Source organism: Parasteatoda tepidariorum, chromosome X1 (assembly GCF_043381705.1).
Source record: "Parasteatoda tepidariorum isolate YZ-2023 chromosome X1, CAS_Ptep_4.0, whole genome shotgun sequence".
Classification (NCBI taxonomy): Eukaryota; Metazoa; Arthropoda; class Arachnida; order Araneae; family Theridiidae; genus Parasteatoda; species Parasteatoda tepidariorum.
The window spans coordinates 69,416,212-69,441,947 of record NC_092214.1 but is presented as its reverse complement, the minus strand read 5'-3'; the positions used below and the strand labels follow the sequence as shown (position 1 = coordinate 69,441,947).

The 25,736-nt window shown below is 28.1% G+C and overlaps 1 protein-coding gene and 1 long non-coding RNA gene across 3 annotated transcripts in view; one reads left to right on the top strand and one right to left on the bottom strand.

Annotated features, from left to right (window-relative positions):
- Nucleotides 1-2,719, bottom strand: part of LOC122269190 (uncharacterized) — a 50,382-nt gene extending 47,663 nt beyond the window's left edge. The window contains exon 1 of one of the 2 annotated variants that reach the window (XR_006225038.2): nt 2,652-2,719. This is a non-coding gene — a long non-coding RNA (uncharacterized lncRNA). The remainder of the gene's footprint in view (nt 1-2,651) is intronic. The other variant, XR_011638240.1, reaches the window with a different exon arrangement.
- A 163-nt stretch (nt 2,720-2,882) lies between these two features.
- Nucleotides 2,883-21,225, top strand: LOC107451022 (homeobox protein Nkx-6.2-like). Its single transcript, XM_016066986.3, has 3 exons — nt 2,883-4,102; nt 16,846-17,018; nt 20,104-21,225. The coding sequence occupies exons 1-3, from the start codon at nt 3,637-3,639 to the stop codon at nt 20,305-20,307; spliced, it is 843 nt and encodes a 280-aa protein (XP_015922472.2). The 5' UTR covers nt 2,883-3,636; the 3' UTR covers nt 20,308-21,225.
- The last annotated feature ends 4,511 nt before the right edge of the window (nt 21,226-25,736 follow it).

Here is a 25,736-nt window from a genome sequence, read left to right as displayed (position 1 = left end):
ATTCGGCAGTAAAACATGTGTAAAATGTTCGGCTGTAAAACATGTGTGAAATGTTTAGAAGCAAAACATTTTTAACTAGAATAATTGAATTGCATTTTAGTAGGAAATCTTGAAGAAATCAATTTTTATTAAAATCATTATTTTTTAAATGAAAAGAATCTTTATCACTTTATTTACTAATGTGATAAATTAATTAAAAATTGAAAAAGAAAAACTCAGGAACTAGTAAACAGTTAAAGACTACTTAAAACCTAATAAATGCTTGAAATTGGGTAAAAAAGAAAAAAAAAACAAATTGGATTTCTTCTAAATTTTAAAATTGGAGGAAATCGACCAAAAAATAATACGCAAAAGAAAGTTATTTAAAACCAATGCAAACTGTAAGCGAATTTAATTCGATCGCTTAATAAAGATGTAAATTCAGGTAAAAGCTTTACAATAAAAATACTTTACTTAAAAATAAAATACTTAAGAACCATAATTTAAACCTAATTATTAGTTATGAATGGCTAATATTCTTCCGTGTTTAAACATGAAATTCTAACAACTTGAGCTAAAATGTTCAGTTCATGAATTCTAAGCTTTAAAAAATGAACTTTGTAACTTAGAAACTAACAATTTTTAGCTTAGAAACTAATATAAAAAAGAAATTCTATATAAATTAGATAACATATATTATTCAGTTAGGTAATCCATAGACTAAATTAGAAAACAAAGAGAAAGCAGAGAATAAAAAACAAAAATAAGTTTTAAAAATTTCAAAATGAATGAAAAAAATCTTTCAGAAAATGATGAAATTAATTATAATAAAAACTAATGAATCAGTACCAAATTATACAAAAATTTTCCCAATTTTCTGGAGTATAAAGTAAGTGGAACAATCTAGTCAGAATATACGCAAGTATATTGAACTGAATACTCAAACTAATGTTGTTTTGAAAGCTCAAATACAGTTTGATACTTCTCTGTAACTTCTCTGCAACTAACTTTTAAGGAAAATTTAAAAGATTTTTGGAAATTGAATAGTAAAAAAAAAATACTTTATGTTTCAACAACGCTATTATATATAAAATTTTTCAAAATCAGGGCTATTCAAAAAGGCTATTACATGACAAATTTTACAACAAAAAAATTAGCATTATTTTTTAAATACATATTTTTATAATTTTTAATTATATATTATATATTAATGGATAAATACTTGTGTTCTATGTTTTTCTTTTACTATGAACTTCGTATAAAATTATACTGTTATCATTTTTTATATACTCTCTATTATACATATACTTTTTATATAAATTTTTTTATATACTATGTAAATTTGTAAAACTATGTAAATTTTCTGCAACTCAAAAAAGTTGTTAAATTGACTTTAACTTTTGCTCAAGCTGAACCATGGAATCGTCTATTTAAATTCACGAGGGGGTTAAATTCTGATGAAATTGCAATACTATACTGTAATGACATTTCTTGTATAAAAAAACAAACAATACTTCTAAATTAATGAAACCAAAATGTATTGTATATAATCATTGTATTGGTAGTTTTTCCTTTCATGTAGTAACTGTTTACCGGGAATTCTGTTTTTCTCTTTTTCTTTTTTTAAATTATGGTTCTTATTACAATACATTTTGTAAAAAATACGAAGCTAAAAAGTAAATTTTATCGAATGAATGGCTTTTATGCCATCCCTAAGATATCATGAAAAATTACCAAATATTACCTCATTTACCAAATTTTATCACACGTTATAAAACCATATTTTATTGTTAATTTTACTAAAATTATTACCAAAGCGCTGAGGTAAAAATTACCCAGCTCTTTGGTGTTCCCATTGAGCCAGAAACACGGCAAATTTTACCATATTCTGGTAATTTTTAATTTTTTTTTCTCTCAGTGAAAGGTAAGAGCAAATTTTCATTGAAATACTGGTTTTTAAGAAGAAGCGAAGATGATCTTATTTAAAAAAAATTCGTTCGTTAACTTATCAGTAAAATAATCATCGCATAATATAAGTTATCAGCAATATAATTAAGCACTTAAATGAATATTAAATTTCATAATTATTTTCCACTTTTCCCTTCTTTTTCTACTCAAAAGTCGAAACTCAACTAACACCTATCGAAATAAATCCGAACTCTGCAACTCGTTTCTAACTCAAAAATCGGAAATTAAGTTTTTTTAAATGTAAAAATATTTATCTATAAGATAATAAAAAACTTGAATGATAATTAAATTAAATCAGTTAGGATCTAAATGTATACAAAACTATATTGCATATTATAGATGATCTGAAATTCCAGCTTAACTTAAATTCAAGCTCAAATAAGTTTTATAAATTAATTCACTTTATTATTACGATATTTTCCCCTTGTCACTTTTCTTCTTAACTCAAAAATTAAATTTTTAAAATAATATAAATATTTATCTATGAGATAACCAAAAACTTAAATGATAAATAAGTCAAATTATTTTAAGCTTTAATGTATATAAAAGTACATTGCGCATTAGAAGCAGACGAAAATTGATCCCTAAGCATTTATTAAATGACCACCCCTACTGCTTCTGCCTCAACTTAGAGATCTTCTCTTTGTCGAACCACTCGTTATTTCAAAGTAAAAAGGATAAAATGAAATTCCCCAGTCACTCACCTGCAGCCTGAGTTGTTTCGGGAAAAGTTTTCACTTTCAACCCATCAACGTTTGCACCCGCTCAAAAGCTGGAAGTCCCCCCGAACTTCCAAAGCTAGATTTAAAACTCCGCCTCCCATTCGGCACCCTATAAGAGAAGTAAAATTTGCCCCTCCCACAAAATACTGTACCGCCCAACCCCTTCACATTCCAACATACCGCGGCCTTCAAATGGATACCCGATCGTAATTCAGTATGCCAGGAATTCTTAGGAGATATATTCCCTGGAGCACTAAGTTTCACACAAGCATTCCCAAAGAAACAAAGTTCTGAAAAGTCTTCAGTGCAATTATTGCTTGCGGCATTCTGTTAAAACAAAGAATAATTCCAAATCTGATCACGAATAGACTAAAAGTGTGAATTGATGAATGTTTTAAATCTCAAAATTTGAATTTTGGAAAGCAATTTATTGCAGTTAAATTAAATGGTATATTTAGTTTGCAGAATTTTAAAAGTGACATGAAAGCTACATTAATAAACAAGACGTGTTCCTTTCTTAGACGAGTATGAATATGTAATAAGTTTTATAATTTTTTTTTCCTTTTTGAATACAAGAAATACTGAATAAAGGAAAATACTACTTTTGGCTAAAATGTTGTCAATTAGTAATGGACTTACAAAATAAAGTAACTTTAGCATCGATTCATAAATGCAAGCATCTTCAACTAACTTTTTAAACCTTTCATAGCTTTACTTATAGTTGCTTCATCTTAAGAAAAACAACTTCGACACATATTCTTGCATATGAAATTTAAAGAAAATAACTTTAGTTGAACTGATTAAAGAAAAGTTGATTAAAAGCTCTGCATTGTAGTATGCGTAAGTACAAAGAAAAACCTTCTTTCTTAAAACCTAAACAGCTTAACTACAACTTGTCATTTGCAGGATTTTAATTTTCACCAGTTTTTTGTTTGGAGATATTACAATCTTAAAATAAAAAAACAAGATGCTAGAATTTACTCCTTCAACAACATCGACTAGTGCCAGTTCCATGCTTTCAATGCTCAATCTTAATATGGAAGCAGTGTCTCGACAGAATTTCTTACTTGGTACAAGTCCTCCCTTAGCTGCTCTTCATACAATGGCTGAAATAAAAGCTTCAGCTCTTGCACCTTATGGTGGACCAACAACTCATCAATCGATCATGAAAACAAGCTGTATCACCCCTGTGTCATCGGCCACTCCTCATGGGATTAATGACATTCTTAGCCGACCGACTATGACATCACCACCAACTTTAGGAACATTAGGTGCTGCACTTCCAAAGATTAGTCTTGGTGTAGGACCTGGCATGTATTTTGCACCAACAAATCCTAGTTTACATAAATTGGGAGATATACCTGGAAGACCATCCCATGTTTACTGGCCAACAGTTAATTCTTTATGGAGGGATCGCTTAGCTGCCCCTCAAGGTAAGCTCCAATTTTTTTATTTCTCACAATAATAAAACACTAAAATAAGAGCAGAGAACAGCTTCAATAAAGTACTACCTCAAAGTGAGTAATTGATAATGTTTTTATAAACACTTCCATCTAATAGTATTCAAAATAACTTTTTTCGCTTTAATTATGGGATATGTGTACAAGGGAGAAAGGAAGCATAGAGAAAATTTTAAGATGATTGAGAATGAAGTTCTGTAAAAAATTCCGGATCAAATTACGGTAAGAAGTACCGGCTCTATATAACGCATATTTTTAGCATGCATGAAACGAAAGCTTTTTTATTATTATTATTTCGAGCGTTATTTTATTCGCACCGTTAATACCTTCTAAATGTTACAATTCTTAATTAATTAGCAAATGGCTTATGTAGCTTATGCAAGCTAGTTAAGATTTACCTCAGAAATGTAAAAATGTAAAATTTAAAAAAAATCCAGATACCGGAACAAATAGGAATTAAAACGGCAAAATGTATTTGTTTTGGGTGAAAAAAGTCATAAAAAAACCGAAACGTTCTCGGTCTCACGATTCGTCTTACACTACAAATGATTTATAGGGACACAACCTTTGAATATGTCAGTTTTTTAACACTTTAACTAGGAATTTAAAACCAAAAAAATAATAAAAATAAATTAGCATTTATAATAAGCAAGAATGATAGTTTACTGTTAAGAAAATGAATAAAACTCTAATTCACTTTTCCAAATTTCACTTTTAAGAATTCCACCAATTTGCTTTCACATATATCTTTATTCATACCAAGAGCTTTCAATTATGTTGTCACATTGTTTTATTTCATACCGTGTAAATCTTAATATATAAATAACGTAAATTTATAACATAAATAACGTTCTCCTACTTATTATTTTTTATTTTATTTATTAATTTATTTTTGTAAATTATTGATAATAACCAATACTATTAATGTCTAACTCAATGGAAAATAATTTATGAATTCCAAATGAACATTTGGCATAGTTAACAATCTAAAGCATGTTTTATAATATTGAATATAAAATCACGAAAAAGTGAAGCAAAAATAAAACTAATTTTATTCTAATTAGCTAAGAAGTTATTCCTTTCAATTTATCAATTTTAAAGACGAATTTAATTAAATTATAAGTAGATTTAAAGAAATTTTAACATATTATTTATCTTGTTCTTGCCTTACGCAAGGAATCATTGGAATTTAAACTGCGTTATCATATGATACTAAACATATAATAAGCATGTAAGATTTCCGAATACATAGAATATTTAATTTTTTAAAAAAGGAAAACTATTTGACATGAATAAGAAAACCCATATCAATCCTTCGTAAGTCCACAAAAAATAAGACAATATTCAAAAACGCATTTTTCGAGGAATTTTTATGCAACCTTTAAAAAAATATAACTTTAAAACTCATTGACTCAAATAAAAGTTTTTATTTAATACTAGAAAGACTGAAAAACTTATTATATACCTATATTGCCCAAAAGCAGTCAAAATAACTGGACTAATTTGTAAAGAAATATGTTTGAAATTAATTTTATATTATTTATACTAGTTATAAACAAGTTATTAGTAAATATTAAAAATTAAAAAATTATATATTGTACAAAAAATCACGAAATTCAATGAAATTGTGTTATTACATACATCATTGTTTTTCTAATTGAAATTAAAAAGCAGTCAAAATGACTTCCTTAGGCAATCTAGTGTTAATAAACTCATTTTAAGTCAAAAAGAAGGCATAATGAACCTGCTAAGTCCTCTTTTCCTAAAATATACACAATTCTTTATTAACAATTTGCTTGATTGTTTCAATTACTTCAAAGCACTTTAAATCCATTATAGCTTTTAGCTTTAAAAAGGATTCTTTTATTTCCAAGACGGTGGCACAAAAGACAATTCTGACACCAGAAAACAAATAACAGAAGAGCAAAGAAATAACTCAATAGGTCTAAAGCTTTACAGTAGCTTTAAAAATGTAGTATTCGAAAGAAAAAAAAGAAAACTAAGTTACAGATACAATTTGTATTTTGGTTGTCTCAATAATTGAGAATATTTTTCAAAAAAAATTCATTATTATTTTTGACTCTGATAAACTAGGTATTTTTTACTCATTAATTAATTTATTTACTTATATGAAGAAAAAAAAATTTAAATATTTTTTTTTACTTTTTATACACTTCATTAGATTCGCAACATAACCTGCGAATCTTATTAAAAAAACTCCCGAATTTCAATAATAAAATAAGAACAAATATTTTTTAAATATAGAATTTTTAAGTCACCTTTTTAAACATAATTTTGCTTTAAAAATCGAAGCAGTTTAATAATATGAAAATAGAAATGTGTGTTACTGCTTATTTAGCTGGTACATTGCAAAAAATTAAAAGAAAATGAATGAATTCAAATCTGAGACTACTTATATTATTGAAATTCTCAGTGCTCGTAAATATACATGTTTTAAATATTAATAATAAAATCAAACAGATAAATATAGTTTAATATTTTTGAATGCTAAAACTTTAACATTACATGATTTCTAATAGTAATAAAGAATTTATGATAAATAAATAACACTCAATAAATGATATATTATAGTAAATAACGAAGGAATAAATCATATTGTTTAATATTTTAAACTAAATGAGAGAAATTATTAAATTTAGAAGTAAACTTTAATATAAATATTTTTTAAATAAATATATAGAATAGTAATATACACATAATAATACGCAGAACGAAATTCTGATAAAATTACAGTACTCCATGGTAATGACATTTCTGGTAAAGAAAATCATGTTTCTGGTTAATAGAACTAAAATATCCGGTATTTAAACCAATCATTTGGTATTTTTTTCGGTCGTATGATTACGATTTACCGAAAATTCCAGTTTTCAAAATTACAGTTCTTACTATATCCCATACATAGAAAACAATACAAAACTTAAAAGTAAGTTTATCTGATTAAATGGTTTGTATGTCAAGCTCTAAGGTATCATGATAAAATTACCATATTTTACCACATTTAATACTTTACTTTTTACCAAATGTTATGACACATTATAAAACCATATTTTATCGTTACTTTTGCAAAATCATTACCTAAGTGCTTAGCTAAAAATTACCGAGCTGTTTGGTGTTTCTATAGAGCCAGAAACGCGATTATTTTTACCATACTCTGGTAATTTTAAACGTAATTTTTTTTCTCACTGTACATTGAAATAAAACAATAACCGGTATTAAAAGTTTTTTTTGCAATGAAATTTATAAAATTTGATGATTCTTTGTAAATGTCACTGTAGAAAAGTGTTTGAATACTTGAGTAAACTTCTGTTAATGCTTTTACACTATATTACTGTTAACAGCTGCTAACTTTATAACTTAATTTGCAACTAAACACTGTTTTCATAAAAGGCTTCTTGCTTTTGTATGGATGTAAAGCTTTTTCGAACCACTCGAGAACAAATTTTACGAAATTGTATTGTAGTCTACTTCCTGCTATTGTATTCCTTCGCTTTTTATTGCAAGTATCAATTATCTCTTTTCTGCTTTTTTTAACTATTACAATCTGTTGTTGCTGTTTCTAATGCCGCTTGCCAATACCAGCAAGCCAGCTTGCAGAAACCAGTAGAGTGTGCTTTTTCTTGTTTTTCAATGTTGCCATTTTGGTCAATAATACAACTTCAGCCCCACACACGTCACAGCCCGTTTATAGGGTGGACCCATTCATGCATTTATTTATTTATCCACAGTTCGTAATTTCGATCTGAACCAGAGAACGATTAATATCCAATTCAGTACCCTCGGAGGTATTTTTATGTTTTGGGAATAAGGAGGATTTTGTAATCCAACAGATTTAATATGCACCAATCACCATTTACTACACAAGGGTCTTTAGCCCTCAGGGATTGAACTCATGACCTCCTGGAACTGGACCGAATGCCCAACCAACCAGGCTATCCCGGCCACTGTTACAATCTGCTTGCGTTTATTAATTGTCAAATAAAAATAAATAGATCATTTTTCACTTTGCTACCTAATTAAACATTTATTTTACTTTTCATTGCAATTATGATTGTTTTTAGAATTTATATCTTGCATAGTATTCCATTAGTTAAGTAGATGCATTTGCTATAGATGATGCTACTAAAAAATAAATAAACAGAAAACTTAGATTTCCCCGACAATAATGAAGAAAAAAATCCGGTACTTTGAACTTCCCGAAGCTTAAAAATTTATTCTTTTCACCAGATGATGGGGAATTTGGAGTATATATGACCATAAACAATGACACGATAAGTATATTAATTTTGTATTGTTAGTCATTGATTAAAAAAATTTATACATCAAATATAGTATTACAGAGTATTATCAAATATAGTATTCTAGTGCTTCAGACGAGAGTTTACTGAGTGTTGCAAATTATATGACATTTCTTTTGAAATACAAATTTTTTCTGTATTTCAAATTTTCTTAATTACAATTTATTTTACAAATTAGTGTTTTGAAATACAAATTTTAGTTTTGTACCCTAAGTCAAACATAAGTTAAAGATTCTAAGTACTCAGACTCAAAAAAAACTTGAACACTTATATTCGGCTAAGAAATCTAAGTACCCAGCACTGAGTAAAATTGATTCATAATCAGTTCAATTTCGTAAATAATCATACATTTTTTTATTGTAAAATTATCAATAAAACCTAACGCTTTGGAAACTCGCACAGCTTCTTATTAGTTTATGTTGTTTATGATATACAAGGAATTGAAAAACTTTTTAAAATTGTTATTAAATATAAAAACTTAAAACATAGTAGATACGAGTAATGTCTTTGTTTAGGAAAACAATGAATTTCTTAAATGTTAATAAAACTTATTTAGAAATAATTACTTCAAAAATAAGTATTTATTTTAGTGAAAATCTCTCAAAAAGTCTTTTTATTAACAGGAAATAAAAAATAATTAAAAAGAAAAGATTGAAATAATAGAATCGACAAGAAAACATTTAGTTTCGATAAATTTACTTTTAAATGTGCAAATAAACAATAAAATCTTTGCAGTTACAGGAAATTCCTCTGTTCTTAATTTTTACTACTTANTATATATATATATTATAGTATTATAGTGTATATATAATATTTAAATCTTGTATCAATTACTAATTATTTGTATTATGATATATTTAAAAAGACAACATTTTTTGCATTGACACAACGGAATTTTAAATTGTTATTAAAATAAATATCTTTATTTTTGCAGAGTGAAAAGTATTTACAATGCTATTAATTACTAAATAGTAATTGTAATGTCATTCAAAAAATTATCTGAGTCATTGACATGTTACACGAAAGAAAATTAAAAATAAAAAGCTATATTTTTTTATTTTATTTCCCACAAAATTATTTTCTGGGTTAACCTTTTTGAATGGCTAATTAGGTTTTGTTTAGTAGGCGAAAAATATTTTAATATAACTATCAATGCTAATATATTTTTTCTGAAAAATGTCATAGAAATTTCAAATTTTCCCAATTTTAATCGAAAATATTTGTATCTCAATTAATATATATATTGACTAATATTTTAATTAAAAAAGCAATTTTGAATTTTCAATCTCATCAACTAAATATTTTACTCTAGTTATTTGTTTATCTAACATTCATATCTCAAAATATTATTAATAATTTTAGATTTAGTTTTTTGAAGCTATAAATCTAACGTCATATGTGATTTACATAATCATTGGTTATAATATCTTGGTACAATAGATTATAAACGGTTTAAATTTGCAAAAATTGAATATTTAGCATCAAATAAATTAAGCATAGAATGTATGCAATAAAGGTAAGTTAGTTATTTTTCATTCAGTCAAGGATCTAACAATAGTGAATTACGAAAGGTATTTATAAAGTTATTATATAATTGCATTGTTTGTTGCCAATGTTGTAATAAACTGTTAAGATAAAAATGCATATAATTTAATAATTATATTTTAATAATATATTTTAATAATTTTATAATTTAATACAAAAAGGAAGTTTTATAGCCAATGAATAAAGAAATATTAATGTAGCATACAATTACACTGTCAATAATAATAATGTAATTTTAAGAAAAATTCCGTAGATTTAGGAGCAGGCAAAACTAATCTTAGATTTGAAATCCCCACACCTGAATTAGGCAAGATCAAGTGTTTGCATAAATGCAACAAAAAAAATTTTCCATTGTTATCAAGAAAAAAAATCAATGTATTTGAAATAAATTGATTACAAAGACATGCAATCTGTAACATATATATATTATTAGCAAAGTACGAAATCTCAGAAATATTACATACTTTCCCTAGAAATTGTATATAATACCTAGTCATTCTACAGGTAATAACTACTATTTAGGCAAAGAATGAAAAATGGTCCTGATAAGGCTATTATATAAATGATGTGCACTTCAAAAAAATACATATTCTGTTAAAAAAATAATCAGAGTCCCATTAAAATAACTTATTCAAAATACATAACGAGGTTAAAGATGTACAAAACTAAATTTATGTTTTTCCTAGTAAGGGAAATAAAATTTTCTTATAAAAAATTATGAATTAAAATTAACCTAGTTGTTACAACATGGTAGCCATGAATGGCATTTTGAATCACATTTCATTACATTCGAAACCAATCGGAGATGTATTTTATTCCTTGCAAGTTTCTCATTTGGCATTCTATGTTAAATATTAATCGTTTCATACATTGTCAGCTAGTTTCAGGCATTATATATAATGACTAGGAATACCTTTGTGAAAGATGAATAGTTTCATACATTGTCAGATAGTTTTAGGTAATTTATACAATGCATAGGCATTCTATAGAATGCCGAATTTCATACTTTAAAGGTAAGGCATGTAATACAAAAAGAGCCTAATTCCTAGTTTTAAATTATATCTGTTCACGTGTCTGAAATACCTATCTAGACAAATGAGGTTATATTACCTACGTTTCTTTTACGATGAAGTGAATGAAATCAAAACTAAGTCGATAAGTCTAATATTTCCAAAGTTAAAGCNATGGCATTTTGAATCACATTTCATTACATTCGAAACCAATCGGAGATGTATTTCATTCCTTGCCAGTTTCTCATTTGGAATTCTATGTTAAATATTAATAGTTTCATACATTGTCAGATAGTTTTAGGCATTATATACAATGCATCGGCATTCTATAGAATGCCGAATTTCATACTTTAAAGATAAGACATATAATACAAAAACAGCCTAATTCCTAGTTTTAATTATATCTGTTCACGCGTCTGAAATACCTATCTAGACAAATGAGGTTATATTTTCTACGTTTCTTTTACGATGAAGTGAATGAAATCAAAACTAAGTCGATAAGTCTAATATTTCCAAAGTTAAAGCTTTTATGCATAAAAACTACAGTATTTTACTTATACTTATCAACAACTCTGATTTTGCTGCATAGATCCGCGAAACATTAGATCCTATGTTCAATTTTACACTAAAGCATATAAAATCAAAGCAAAGTCGGTAGGACTAATATTTGAGTAATTTTAAAGGTTATATGATAGAAAAATACAATTTTTGTACTTATACACAGTTTTGCGTCTGATACTGATATCTTAGCAGGTGAAAAATTCTCTAGGAAAAAAAAGGATGATCCAAACTAGTATAATGCGGTAAAAATTACCATGATTCTACTCTATAGGAACACCAAAAAGCATGGTAATTTTTACCGAAGTGCTTGGAATTAATTTTTGTAAAACTAACACCAAAATATTGTTTTATAATATGTGCTAAAATTTGGTAATTTTATCATGATACCTTAGAGCATGGCATAAAAACTATTCATTCGGTTAAATTTACTTTTCACTTTCTGCTGAATGCATGGCTATAATTTTGAAAAACGGAACTCCCAGCAAACTGTTATAATGTGAGCGGAAACCGTTACTACATGAATGATTTAAATGCTGTATATTTTGGTTTTATTAACAGAATTGTGCTCTTTTTTTTTTACCAGAAATTACTTTAACATACAGTGCGGTAATTTCACTGAATTTTTTTCCCGCATTATTTCTTATGCTTTACTTTTTACAGGCTAAATTCCATAAAATCAAAAGTAAGTCGATAGATTTTATTGTTTTGAAGTTATAAAGGGTTTGTGAGTAAATAAGTATATGTCAAAAATTATATTACTTGAAACACTCATAACTTCTAAACTCTTAAGTTTTATTGACTTAGTTTTGATCTCATTAGATTTAACCCAAAAATAACTTTGCTTGTTAATATAAGTTAAGATGTTCAAGTTTTAAATACTTATAAGTACAAAAATGTACTTTTCAAAGATAAAAAATTTTAATAAATTTTAAACTGTAAAAGCTTTATTGACTTAATTTTGGTTTTAATCGGTTCAACTTAAACACATACATAAAAGATATTGCGTAACTTAGGAGTTTTTAGGTGTTTAAATATGTATAATCAAAAATTTTACTCTTTTAGACATCATGCATGCTGAAACTCTTATAACTTCTGAACTATTAGTACTATCAATTTAATTTTAGTATCATTTGATTTAACATAAAAAATGTATATAGGAAACAATGTCTCACTTGTGATATAATGACTCAATATATGTATAACAGACAATATCATGTAGTGAATTTTAAGTTTTACCTGTTTTTGTCACCTGTTCTCAGTAAATTCAAGATGGCGACTAAATCTCACCTCGAGAAAAGAGGCAAACTTCTATTCATAATGCAGGAATAAAACAATTCTGGTACAATTACCATACTGTATAGTAGTGAGATTTCTGGAAAAAAAAAGAACATAATTCTGGTTAATTAAGCCAAAACATACGGTATTTAAACCATTCATTTGGTAATTTTTCCGTTCATATACTAACGGTTTACTGGAAATTCTGGTTTTCAAAATTATAGCTCTTCTTTCACATATTTATTAAAAAAAATGCGAAACTGAAAAGTAAATTTGACCTAATAAATGGTTTTTATGCCATATATAGTCTATGGTATAATGATGAAAATACCACATTTTATCACTTATTAAGAAACTATATTTTATTGTAAATTTTACCAAACTTATTATCAAAGGGCTTCGATAAAAATTTTCGTATTCTTTGGTGATCCCATAAAGCCAGAAATACCGTTAATTATATCATATTCTGGTAATTTTAACTATACTTTTTTTCCCAATGTAGAAAATCAAAACTTAAATGATAAAAATGTTGCAATAAATACTCTGGTGTTACGAACAAGTAGTAAAACTTTTATCTTAATCTGTAATTTTACTTTCTTGCTATTTTAATTTAAAAGCTTATTAATAAAAATTATTTTAATTAATAAGCAGTGCTTGGTGCGAGCCAATTGCGGAATTCGTATCGACCATCGCTGGGATTAAAACCCGGGTTCACCTCATTGGGAGGTGAACGTTCCATCCCCTGAGCCACCACGAGTCTGACTCATTAGGTTTAGGAAAAAGTGGCTACTAACTGAAAATGTAAATTTTCAGGTCTATAAAAGAGGGAGATCAAAACAAAACAAAAGTTGTCCATTGATTTTACGGTATATTATATCGGGTTGGAGGGAAAGTTCTGTCGTATTTTAAAGAAAATATTTGAATTCATTTATAAAAATATGCGCTTAATATTAATCAATTTTATATGCTTTGTTATTTGTTACAACCTGTTGCCATCTTTCACGTAACCTGTGATTTCCTGTTTTGTAGAAGTTCTCGTCCTTAGAATTGAAATAGTCAGCAACTGCCTTAGAAACACTTACAAAAGACTTGAATTTTTTACCCGTTAGATAATTTTGCAGAGATCTGAACAGATAACAATCTGATGGTGCNAATGAGAATAACTAAATCATTATTAATTATTCATACTAATTTTCTATCAATATCAATAAACTAAAACAATTCGAACATTAATGTCGATACTGTAAAATATCGATTTTATATTACGATAGTATTGGGTGTATCATTCGTTTGATTCTGTTATTTTCGATGCTTATTTTCGATCCATCTTTTCATACTATGTTGAGTGCTTCCCTGAAGAAAGCTTTTTCCTATGTTAACATTAAATGAGTGGTATTTTAATTAGTTTTTTTTAAATATAAAATATTTCATTGATAAAAGATTATGAATATTGCTTGAACCGTGAAGTTGACTGACTGATTAATGCAATTAATTCACAAAAAAATTTATTTTGTTACAATTAACAATAAAAATCATTTACTACCCTCATATAGGACAACAGTTAATCTCCTATTTTAGACATTAATTTAGATACTAATTCCATTGAAACTAAAATATTAGTGTTCTTCATTATACTCTTGAATTCACACAAACTATTATAATGTCCTTAATATATATTTTTAACTACTTGTTAATAATAAAGCCAAACCAATGAACACACTAGGGGTCTTCAGCAAATAATTCATTTGATTTCGATTGTGTTTCTGCTTCTTCATTGTTTAAAAGTTCATTTATATAATGTGTATAATATTTTGAAAAATTTATTTATATTATAAATTATTAGAAAATATATTTATATTTTCTAACATTTCAATACAACTTTAATGCATATTTCAGAATTTTTTTTGAATAAAATTGGCAATTTAATACTTAAAATGTAAGCTTAAAATAAGGCTATCCAAAGTGGCACTCGCTAATCAGGCTGAATCTTTTTTTTACAGTTTTTTTGGGTTGGACAATAATATGGAAAATTTATTTTGCAAATTTCGAAGTAAATATCAAGTTATAAATCTTTCAAGTTTTAGTTTTAGTTCAAGTTTTCAGTTTTAGATTTAAATATTTCACCAAATCTTCGTCCCACAGACAAATTGGTATGATGGCTATGAGGGATTTCTTTAATTAAGATTTTTTTAATCTTAATCAGAAGCTTTATTGTTTAGGATTCAAATGCTTCAACTTAATAACTAGAACAAAATTCTATCTTTTGGGTGTTATAGTCCAATACTCTTACATGATTCTGAATTTTGAAAGCATTTTTTTTTCACAATAACATTACAATAACGAGAAATCTTTTAAAATCTATAGTTGAATTCATTATTTCGCACTTACGAATCTCAAAAGAGATTCTTTCTACTGTATTCGTTATTACTCATTTGGTGAATTTTCTGTGATTCGTTAAAAAAAAATTCACCATATTTATATTTTTAAACATTTAGAATACCAGATCCAAAATGAAATTGACAAAACATTTTATATATATCTTGACCAAAAAGAATAATTTTGCAAAGAAAAAAAAAATACTGCCTGATTTCACTTCAGTAAAACTTCGGGTACCTTACTTGTTACTTCTATTATATTTTGAATTAGCCTGAAAAAAATTAAAATTTTTGTCTTGTGAATGGATTAGCTTCTGTTTTACTCAGGTATCATCATTATCATTACAATTGACTAAATTTAAACAAATGCATTAATTGAATAAAATTAAATGAATATCTAAACGTTTGATTTAAGAATTTCTTTCAATAAGCTTAAAGAATAATATATGAAAGTTGCATGCTAAATAACGCCCGGTGGCTAAGTGGTAGCGCTCCGAGCTCCCGTGGCACAGGTCCTGGGTTCGATCCTCTGGCCGGGCAAGGTTGACTCAGCCTTTCATCCTTTCAGAGGGTCGATAAAATGAGTACCAAGCATGCTTGGGAACAAAACACTAGGGGTTTCACTTTCGGCTGACCACCTAACCGGAACGACTGCTCCTGCACCCCAGAGCCCAAGGTCAAGAAAACTGAGATGGGCACAGTAGGCCTTGGCCCTCCATGCGCTGTAACGCCACTGAGTTTAGTTCAGTTTTTTACATACTAGATAAAGAATGTATATCAGGAAATCATAATTTCACATGATTTTAATAGTTATTAAGGTGCCCCCTAAAAAAGTTTTTTGACGGAAATAAAATGAAGTTTTGCTGTTTTTGTTGCCGTCGAAAACCTTTGAGTCCAGGGGTGCAATTGTTCTTGTTTTCCAGTGGCGCCATCTATGGCCGAGAAATCGACTTCTGCCACACTCATCCGTCACACTCATTTATAGCGCGGATCCATTCGTACATCCATTCATTCAGCCACAGATCGTGATTTTGACCTGAAACAGAGAACGATCAATCTCCAATAATGTACCCCCAGAGATATTTTATATGTTATTTTATTTCCATCGTTGAACAGGCGACAAAGTTTTTTGGGTTTGCTACTACTAATGTTCAACTCCGTAGCCTTGTAATTTTGAACTAATCCAAAAGACCAGGAAACTCCTAGACCAGTACCCCCAGAGGTTCTGATTTGTTATGGGATCATGGAGTATTTTGCTATTCGACAAATTTAACTTGCATCAGTCACAATTTACTACACGGAGAGTCTTCAGCCGGCTGGGATCAAACCCATGAAATGTTGGACATGAGCCCATTGTCCTACCAACCAGGTTATCCCGGCCTCTCCCCCAGAGGTATAATTTGTTATGAGAAAATGGAGGAACTTGTGACCCGACAGATTTTAACGTTTACCGGTCGCGATTTACTACACTGGAAGTTTTCGGCCGGCTGGATTCAAGCTCCCGTTCTTACGAACGTGAGTCCAGCGCCCTACCAACCAGGCTATAATGGCCCTAAAATGAAGTTTTAAATCATATTATTAGAATATTGAAGTATACCTTTTTTAATGAGTTTTAAAATTTTTTTCTCTTTCAGTATCCGCCCAATCATGTACTGATAAAGATGGGAAGAAAAAGCATACTAGACCTACATTCTCTGGGCATCAAATCTATGTCTTAGAGAAGACCTTTGAACAAACAAAATACCTAGCTGGACCAGAAAGAGCTAAATTAGCATATGCTTTAGGAATGTCTGAAAGTCAAGTAAAAGTAAGATTAATTTTATTGGCAACATATTTAATAAATGTGTATTCAAAGTATTCTGAAAATACTTCCCTTAATAGGGCAATATTGAAAAATTGGAAACAATAATGTGAACTACAGATAATTTTAAAATAATTTAAATTTAATACAATTTTTACTGCATTGTAAATACACCTAAAATAATGTATAAATAATGAAAAGAAAGTTTTTTTTCTCTTTTTTAGATAACTTCTTTAACTTAATTTTTAAATTTTTGCTTTATTAATTTTTTTCTTGGGTTTCCGTTTGTTCGTTGAGTCAGACAGCGATCAAGTTTTTCTTGGATGATAAATTGGAGATTTTTGCTTGCAACATCTAAGAAACAATAGAAACTTATATTTTCTTTAGGAATAGATCTCCGTTTGCAATTTTAACTTTTTATCAATAAATTTTAACTACTTTAATACTAGTTAGAGCTACTTGGACAGTTGTCACATTTCAATTATCGATGAACAATCTTTTATGTGATGAATTCTCTTAATAGAGATCAGGAAGCGATTCATTGAAGAAACTGATGCTATTCATAGAGCTCTAATTAAAATTTGAGTGCCTGAACTAGTCGAAAATTTTCGATTGACGAATAATTGTCCTTTGGTTATAACAACGCTTTAAATTCTGCTAATTGCGGTCAATGATTGAATCTTGAGCTGTCACTCAGCTCCGAATTGTAAATAAAGTTTGAGTGCTCTAGCTAGTCTAAAAGTGGTAGTGAGATGGTTATTAAAGGAAATTCTGCTCGTAGCCGTCATAAAAGGACAGAAACTTGGCAATGTCATTGAAAGTGACTCAGACAGAGCTGCTGTAGAATTTTGAGCGCTCAAACTGGTCACAAAAATATGAAAATTTTGTTTGCAGAATTCCAACAGAATGCACAAAATAAAATGTAAATGAAATGTTAATTCTTTGTTGAATGTAAAAGCACTGTAAGTACTTCTACTGTGAAAGTAAAATTCCATTTCAAAAATTCCTTATTTAAAAGTACTTTTAAATAAAGAACTAATAAATAGTAAAGGTTTGAGATTAACAATTAAAATAATACTATTATCATTAAAAAAATTTAATTTTCTATTAAAAGTGAAAAATTAAAATTAATTATGTACAACTTCCATACTTAATTTTCAATCCAAAATTTCTTAAAATACCTATTAAATTTAGAACCATCACTTGTGATTCTAATACTTACTTAATAGCATTCCACTTTCTGAACTAAAAGATGCTCTTTTGAATTATTATAATGATTATAAAAATATTCTTAATCGCGAATCAATGGAAAACGCTTTTTTATTCAAATAGATAGAATATTCTGTCTCATTTTTTCGTCTTTTTTTAACTAACTTTTATTACACTATTCGAAATAAATCATACTCTAAATATAAATTTGTATTTAGATTTATTAATTCATTTATCTTTAATTTTCAAAATTTATAATTTTGTTAAATAATATTTTCTCTGAGAAATTAATATTGCTTCGTATTCATGATGATAATGTTCATTTTCATTTTTTGAATTTAAGTATTAATAGAGAAATCGTCATGTACGATAATAGGAATGAATGTACTATAATAGTTTAACATAAGTGAACTAATTTCATAGAATTCTAGTGATCCTAAAATATTTATTTGAATATTATTTTTAATAAAATAAATATAAATAAAAGAATTTGTAGTATTACTTATTTATTTAAAAAACAAAGAGATGCACTTTTCCAAAATTTGATTAAGAACAATGGATATTCAGCAAATTATATGCATTTAAATTCTAAATTCTTTCCGATATGATAACGGAACACAAATGGTAACACCAAACAATTACACCAATGGAAGAAGCTTTGACTATGATGGTTTTCATTGTAACGAGAATTGCAATCCATGTGCAAAACAAATGACACTTACTACATTAACAAGGAATTGTTCAACACAAAGTATCTGAGTAGTAATCAAGTGATATGCTTTAGAAGCTAAATTTTATATATAGAATATTTCTTTCATGTATAGTCTTGATAGTGACCAGAAACCATATGTGGGGCGTAACTGTATGTAGGGCTTACCCCTATTAGTTGCAACTATTTTAAAATTGTGATACTTAACACACATTTCGCTTAATTTCTTAACTGGCCCCAACTATGTATATGGTTAAGTATCGCTTATTTAAAGGAGTCGGAGACACAAAAATCTTAAAAATTATCAGCTTCTTTTTATATCTTAAAAAGTATAATTACCTTTCAAACCCGGAAAATGTCATGTTTTTATTTTATTAAAATACAAGATAATATTCGGTTTCAATTTTCCTTGCTTCGAACATCAAGTACGACTAAAATTTTGAATGCTTTTTTCCTGAAAAAGCATTACTTCAAGTTTTTTTTAAAATCAATGTATCTTAAAATATGTTTTTTAAAAAAAACTGCTTAAAATTATAACTATATGTGCTATATTTATCGTACTTTAATTTGTCTTGTAAAGCTTCGCAAAATGCTTTCAGATTTATTTTTAAAAAGAATCAAACGAAAAGAAAAATAGGCAAATTTAATTTCAGAAATTTTGGCAAAAAATGGCGCAATCAAATTGCAGTAAAGACAATTTTATTTGAAATAAACTAAAAGGGTTTAGTATTTAATCGTATTTTTTCCAGTTACATCAAAAACAGGAGACAACATTTTTTTAGTTTTTTAAATTTCAAATTTTTATTAATTGACTCAATGAAAATGTGGGGTTTTTTTTAATATTTTTTGTAATTTGCAACCGTATAAAACTGTCAACAAAGTATGCACTTTTAAAAGATTCACGAAACGTGTCCTTGTCATATTTTATGAATCAAAATGATGCATTGTTCATTGCATCATTTCGTTAATATGTTTCATTGCATGATTTTGCAGATTCATATCATTGATTTGTTTGTTTTATTCATATTTAAATATTAAATAACTGTTAATTAATGTTAATGGAATATTAATTAAATATTAATTAAATGTTATTAACTAATATTAATTATGCATAAAAGCAATAGTAATAGTTTATGCCAACTGAACTAACTTTATGTTGCAATTATGTTTCAGGTATGGTTTCAAAATCGTCGCACAAAATGGCGAAAGAAACATGCTGCAGAAATGGCCAGTGCGAAAAGAAAACATGACTCAGAAGCTGAACATTTTCGACATGAAGATTTATCTGATAGAGATGATTTTGATACAAAAGGGCTCAAAATGAATATTCTAAGGCCAAACTGTAGGCATGAAGATTCATCGGAAAGCATACTCTGACCAGAGGTTCATTATTTTCATAACCACGTGATAGAAAACAATGCACTTTGTCCTGACACTTCCTACTTTTTAAGTGAAAAACGAAAAACAATAATGTATTAAAGACTTTTCCATTTGACTTAAGTGATATCGAAATTCCTCTAAAAGAGGATGGGACTTGAAAAAAAGAAAAATTCATATTGTATAGTCGCGAAAGACAAGAATAGTGAATCAAACTATGCAAATTAAACAATGCTTAGAACTGAAAAAAGCATAATGTGCATCGAACACTGCGTAAAATATGCACTTCATGTACCTCTATTCCTATTTCCTATAGATATTTTCATACGTAATTATGTTACTTAAATTTTTGAAATTCTACAAATACAGATTCATTTATGATTAATCGATTCTTGAACTAGGCGATAAGTTTTTTTTAAAAAAAAAATAATAAATAAAAACGTAATGCAGATACTTGAACTAACTGAAAGTTTTATATGTATCTGATGTTTCTCTCTAACTTTGTAAAGACAGAATTCATCGCCTAGCAGAATCAGAAAAAAAGTAACGTAAAAATATAAGGGTGATTTAAAATCATTTTTGTGTTTTTATCTCTCATTTAAGCATTTTTAATTCCACATTTTTCATTAGTTGGCACTTTCTAAAAAGTTTTTTCCCTCAACAATGTAAACTTTGACCTTTGCAAGTAACTTTGACTCAATTAAAGAAGAAAGATTGTGATATGTCCAGACAAATGGAAGTGTTGCAAAGGCCAATAGGTGGAATAATTAGATGATAAACAATCCTCTCTCTCGATGCAGTACATATAACTTCTTTGAGTTATAAAGCCTATCTCACGTACAAAAGCCAGTTAACGATACTTTAAAAACATCTCGATTTATTTATTAAAATAAAATGCATTATAAAAATTTAAAAAAATGGATACTCGCTTACCGAATACAAAATACATGATAATCAATATCAACTACTTTAATGGAATTTTCATAATTCCGTAATTTTATTTATCTCTCTTTTGTAGCAAAATAGATACTTTAAACAAATTAAGTTTCCTAGATTTGTATATGATGAAAGAAATATGTGACGTAAATAATAAAAGTTCAAAATATCATCATAGATTCTTAAATTAAGTAACCCTAAAGTTAATATCCACCCTCTCAACTTTCTAATCCAAAGTTGAGAGTTCCATAATTCCAAAAAATGTAACATTAATTATTTTTAATTCATATAATTTCTTATAATTTACTAACATAAATTATAATTTTCCAATAATTGAAAGGCTTCAGCTACAGTTTCTAGGTATTCAAAAGTGGCTACGCGCTACAAGACTAGGCCTGTTAAAAAATCTACATAATAAATGTTCTAATCCCAAAAAAGATACAAAGAGGGGTAAAATATAAATTACAAAATTACAGAGCATCATTGATTTATAACAATTAAACACCTTGAAAAAAAGGCTACAAAAATTCCAAAAACTTACATTTGTTTATTTTCAATAACCAGTTCTGTAATATTGGATTTAAAAGATTTGGATAGAGAAAAAAAACAATAACTAGTTATTAGAAAATATTTTAATAAATGTACAAAGCAAAAGAGAAATTCGAATTTGGAAGTATTTTTTCCCCTCTGAGATTATTTCTCAGGGTATTGAGTGTGTGTTTATTTCTTTGTAAGAATGCTCGCACAAAATTGATGACACTTTGCAACTCATTTTTATCCTCTTTCTCGTCCCGTTTTTGAGGCAGGAACAATCCACCAGGTGACTCTGAAGGCATCTTGTAGTGTATAGCCGCTTTAATGCATTTAAATTCCCCGCTTATAACTATAATTATATCTAAATACTCATGTTATAACTACATTCATTCGGAAGTTAAGAAGGCGGACATGGGCTTCGGTGGGCACCCTTATTTCTTACAATTTTATTATTTTAATTTTATTATTTTAATTCATTTTTCTCTTTATAAAGCTTTTATGTATATATTTATGTATATTTTAAATCACCCTATATATACTACTCAAGCCCTTGAGTGCTTAGTTATATATCAGACTAATATCGTTTTGTAAACCAATCGAAACAAAATTTTATAAAATAATTGAAAATATGATGTATAATTTGAAATGCCTGTTAGAGTCAATTAAATAATAGGAGAAAGTTTTTCATGGTTTGACATTTTTATTACAGTTTTAACGTAGAATGAATCCACTCCACAATCAACATATATACCACAAAAACTGATATACCGTAATTTTTATATAAAGTAATATTTACTATAAAATCACTGAATCACTGCAATTAAATAAATATTACTGTAAAAATTACAGTAGAAAATTTTACAGCAAAAATGGATTTTAAAGGTTAATTGGATTTTAAGGATGCTACATTCAGTGTGCCAGTACTTTTTACCGGAATTTGATCTGGAATTTTTTACTGAGAGCAGTATGAAAATCATGAGAGGTTTGTCCCATTTTTTGCAAAAATATATATTTTTTATTTATCTATTTATTTTTCAAGCACAAAATTTCCAAGTTGTCATTATTTAATTGCTTTATAATGTTTGTTATCTGTTTGCGTTATAATGTTTTCACTTTAGTTATAAACAGCATTTCTTATTAATTTTTTTAAAGTGTTGAAATTTTGGATCTAAACGAGTTGTTAAAACCTATATATAAATATCTAAAAGTGTTAAACAATATATTACGGGCAATAACTGCTAAAAAATATCAAATACTTATTTACTAATGAAATATAACAAATCTTTCAATGAAGAAATGAATATAGCAAATCTAAGCTAGAAAGATAGAACAAATGTAGGTAGAACAAATGAAATAAACAAATCAGAACACGCTTCTAAAGCTTTATTTTAATTGTTGTGTTCTCCTTCAGACTTTTTTTACCTGCTGTACCTTTTCCCGATCTCTCTTTTATTTGTTGTGTCTTGAGACTTTTTTTATGTTGTAACTCTTCCCGATTTCCTCTACGACATACATATCTGCCGAAAATTATGACTTGGTCCGATCAGTCTAACCTCCCTTAACAGCCACAATGTAAAAAATTTTGGATCAAATTAAGATAAAAAATACCGATTGAAACACTCTAACTAAATAAATATTACTGTAAAAATAGCGGTATAATACTTTATGGTAAAATGAATTTAAACGGATGATGCACTTAAAGTGTAGGTATACTTAATACCGTAATTTGCTTGTATACCATCGTGAACTCTGCAAAGAATGAATCAACGAAGATTTGGTTTTAGAAGATTATTTGGACTGGGTTTTTAACGTAACTGCGAACAGAGAGAACTTGGTGCGGAGCGAATTTTCGAAATACAAATGCTTTTTTCGATGCTGTTTAAAAGATAAATTCTAATTCTCAATTGAAACAAATAGCAAACGAATCAAGTTTTCTAACTTTAGAGGGAAAAACATTGTGCAACAAAGCAGTTTTCTCCACAGTATCAAACCAGAGAATTGTTCAACTAATAACAATTTATCGTAATTCCTAGGAATTCGAAAAATTGTGGTCAAGGTAAAAAGTTATTCAAGTAGAAAACAGACGCGCTTAAAAACAGATAGGTTTCATTCTAAAGGCTTCCGTAACAAATAAAATTCCGGACGCCTGACAATGCAAGTCTCACTAGGGTCTCTCATACTGTTTATGAGGATGCCAACTGTTTTAAAGCTTGGAAGAAGATCTTGAAACAATAAAACTCACTCCTCTAGCAAGACAGTTCTTAGAATTGGAAGATTTCTGAAAGAGGATTGTAAACTGCAATTGTTGTGTCTAGAGCGAGCATCCCAGGCATGCTCCATTGAGTTAGGATCTGGCTAGCTATTCCATCTGTTGAGTACCTTCGGCTTCAAGATATTCCTCGACCAGCCCTTAATAGATCCACTCTGTCATCCATCAAAATAAGGCGGGGACCGACAACGCCTCTCAACACTCTTGCGATGCGTACACTGTAAAGGATTCCGGATCAAATTACGGTAAAAAGTACCGGCACTCAGCGTGCCGTAAAATCCATTTTTACTGGAATATTTTACTGGAAAATTTGATGTACCGTAACTTTTTACTGTAATCATCGCCGTAAAATCACTAAATCACCTTAATTAAATAGATACTTCTGTAAAAATTACTGTATAACATTTTACCGTAAAATGGATTTTACGATTAAATGTATTTTACGGATGATGCTCCCTAAATGCCGGTATTTTATATCGTAAATTTTATCCGAAATATTTCACAGTGTACACATTAAAAAAGTCAGGGTGCCTTATTGATACTCTGTGTTTCAGTAGAGCTTGTCTGAACTCGTAAAGGCAATATCAATCTAAAACACAAACGCTGAGGGCTTATGATCTCTTCACTGATTTCGATTCAGTTTAAACAATTATTCTCGACGTGTTCTCATATGTAGAAAACCAGGGACAAGACCATCATATTTCCAACGTCATTTAAGTGAACAACTACGGAATTCGACGCATTATGGTCTAAGCCGGCGTGACATTGTATGGTCGCGCAAATCTGCATATCTTTAAGGAAGCACCCTCAGATACACGGAAGAGATTAGGGCAATTGCATCTCGCCACCCCTCTGAAAAACCTGCTGATGCTAAAAAATACCTAAATGAAGGAATGATATTAATTGTTCCACGACCTAAGATTTATTTATATAAAGCATTTTTCCATCACGTAAACATTATGAGAGTTCTTTGTCATATTTGCATTGCCGTCAGCTTCCACAAGTGTAATTTTGCTCTATAATTTTTGGACTATCTTTAAGTAATGGCCATTTACGTATAGAGTTGGGTTCGTCCTATTACCTTTTTGTCATTATCTTCTTTTGTCAAACTTTGTATTCTCATTTGATTTGGTTGCTTATTTCTAGAATTCCCCCGCGAAAAAATATTTTTTCCCGAAACTTTGGACATGAGTTCACATAAAATTCAGGGGTAAGATCAGTACATTAATTACGGTTTATAATTACAGTTGACTTAGAATTTTCGATTATTCAAATCTTTATTCAAATTTCAAAAGAAAACATACCTAAAAATAATTTAATTTAAAAAATTTAAATAATATTTGTCTAAATCGGTTTAATATATTATTGTTGAGCATCTAGTAATTCTAATAATCTAAGAATTAATTTGTATATATCTATATATACACATATATTATTTTTCTTTCGTTTTCTTTTACTTATTTTTTTTTACTTATTTATTTATTTATCTATTTCCTTTCAACTAATTAAATTCAAAACATTCGTATGTTTAATTCCTATAGCTTTAATTGAATAAATGAGTTTTATATCCTTAAGTTATAAATTAAAATAATTATTTTCTGCCCATCTGTATAAATTTTATACTATTTTAGAGGTCTCTCGTTATTTTATTCATTTTTAAATCAAAGTAAGAGTCTTTTAAATATAAAAA

Excerpts from the sequence above, each read along its gene's own strand:
- LOC107451022 (XM_016066986.3), top strand. The coding sequence starts at position 3,637 with ATGCTAGAATTTACTCCTTCAACAACATCGACTAGTGCCAGTTCCATG. Across the intron at positions 4,103-16,845 it reads TCGCTTAGCTGCCCCTCAAG|TATCCGCCCAATCATGTACT; the intron begins GTAAGCTCCAAT and ends TTTCTCTTTCAG. Across the intron at positions 17,019-20,103 it reads TGTCTGAAAGTCAAGTAAAA|GTATGGTTTCAAAATCGTCG; the intron begins GTAAGATTAATT and ends ATTATGTTTCAG.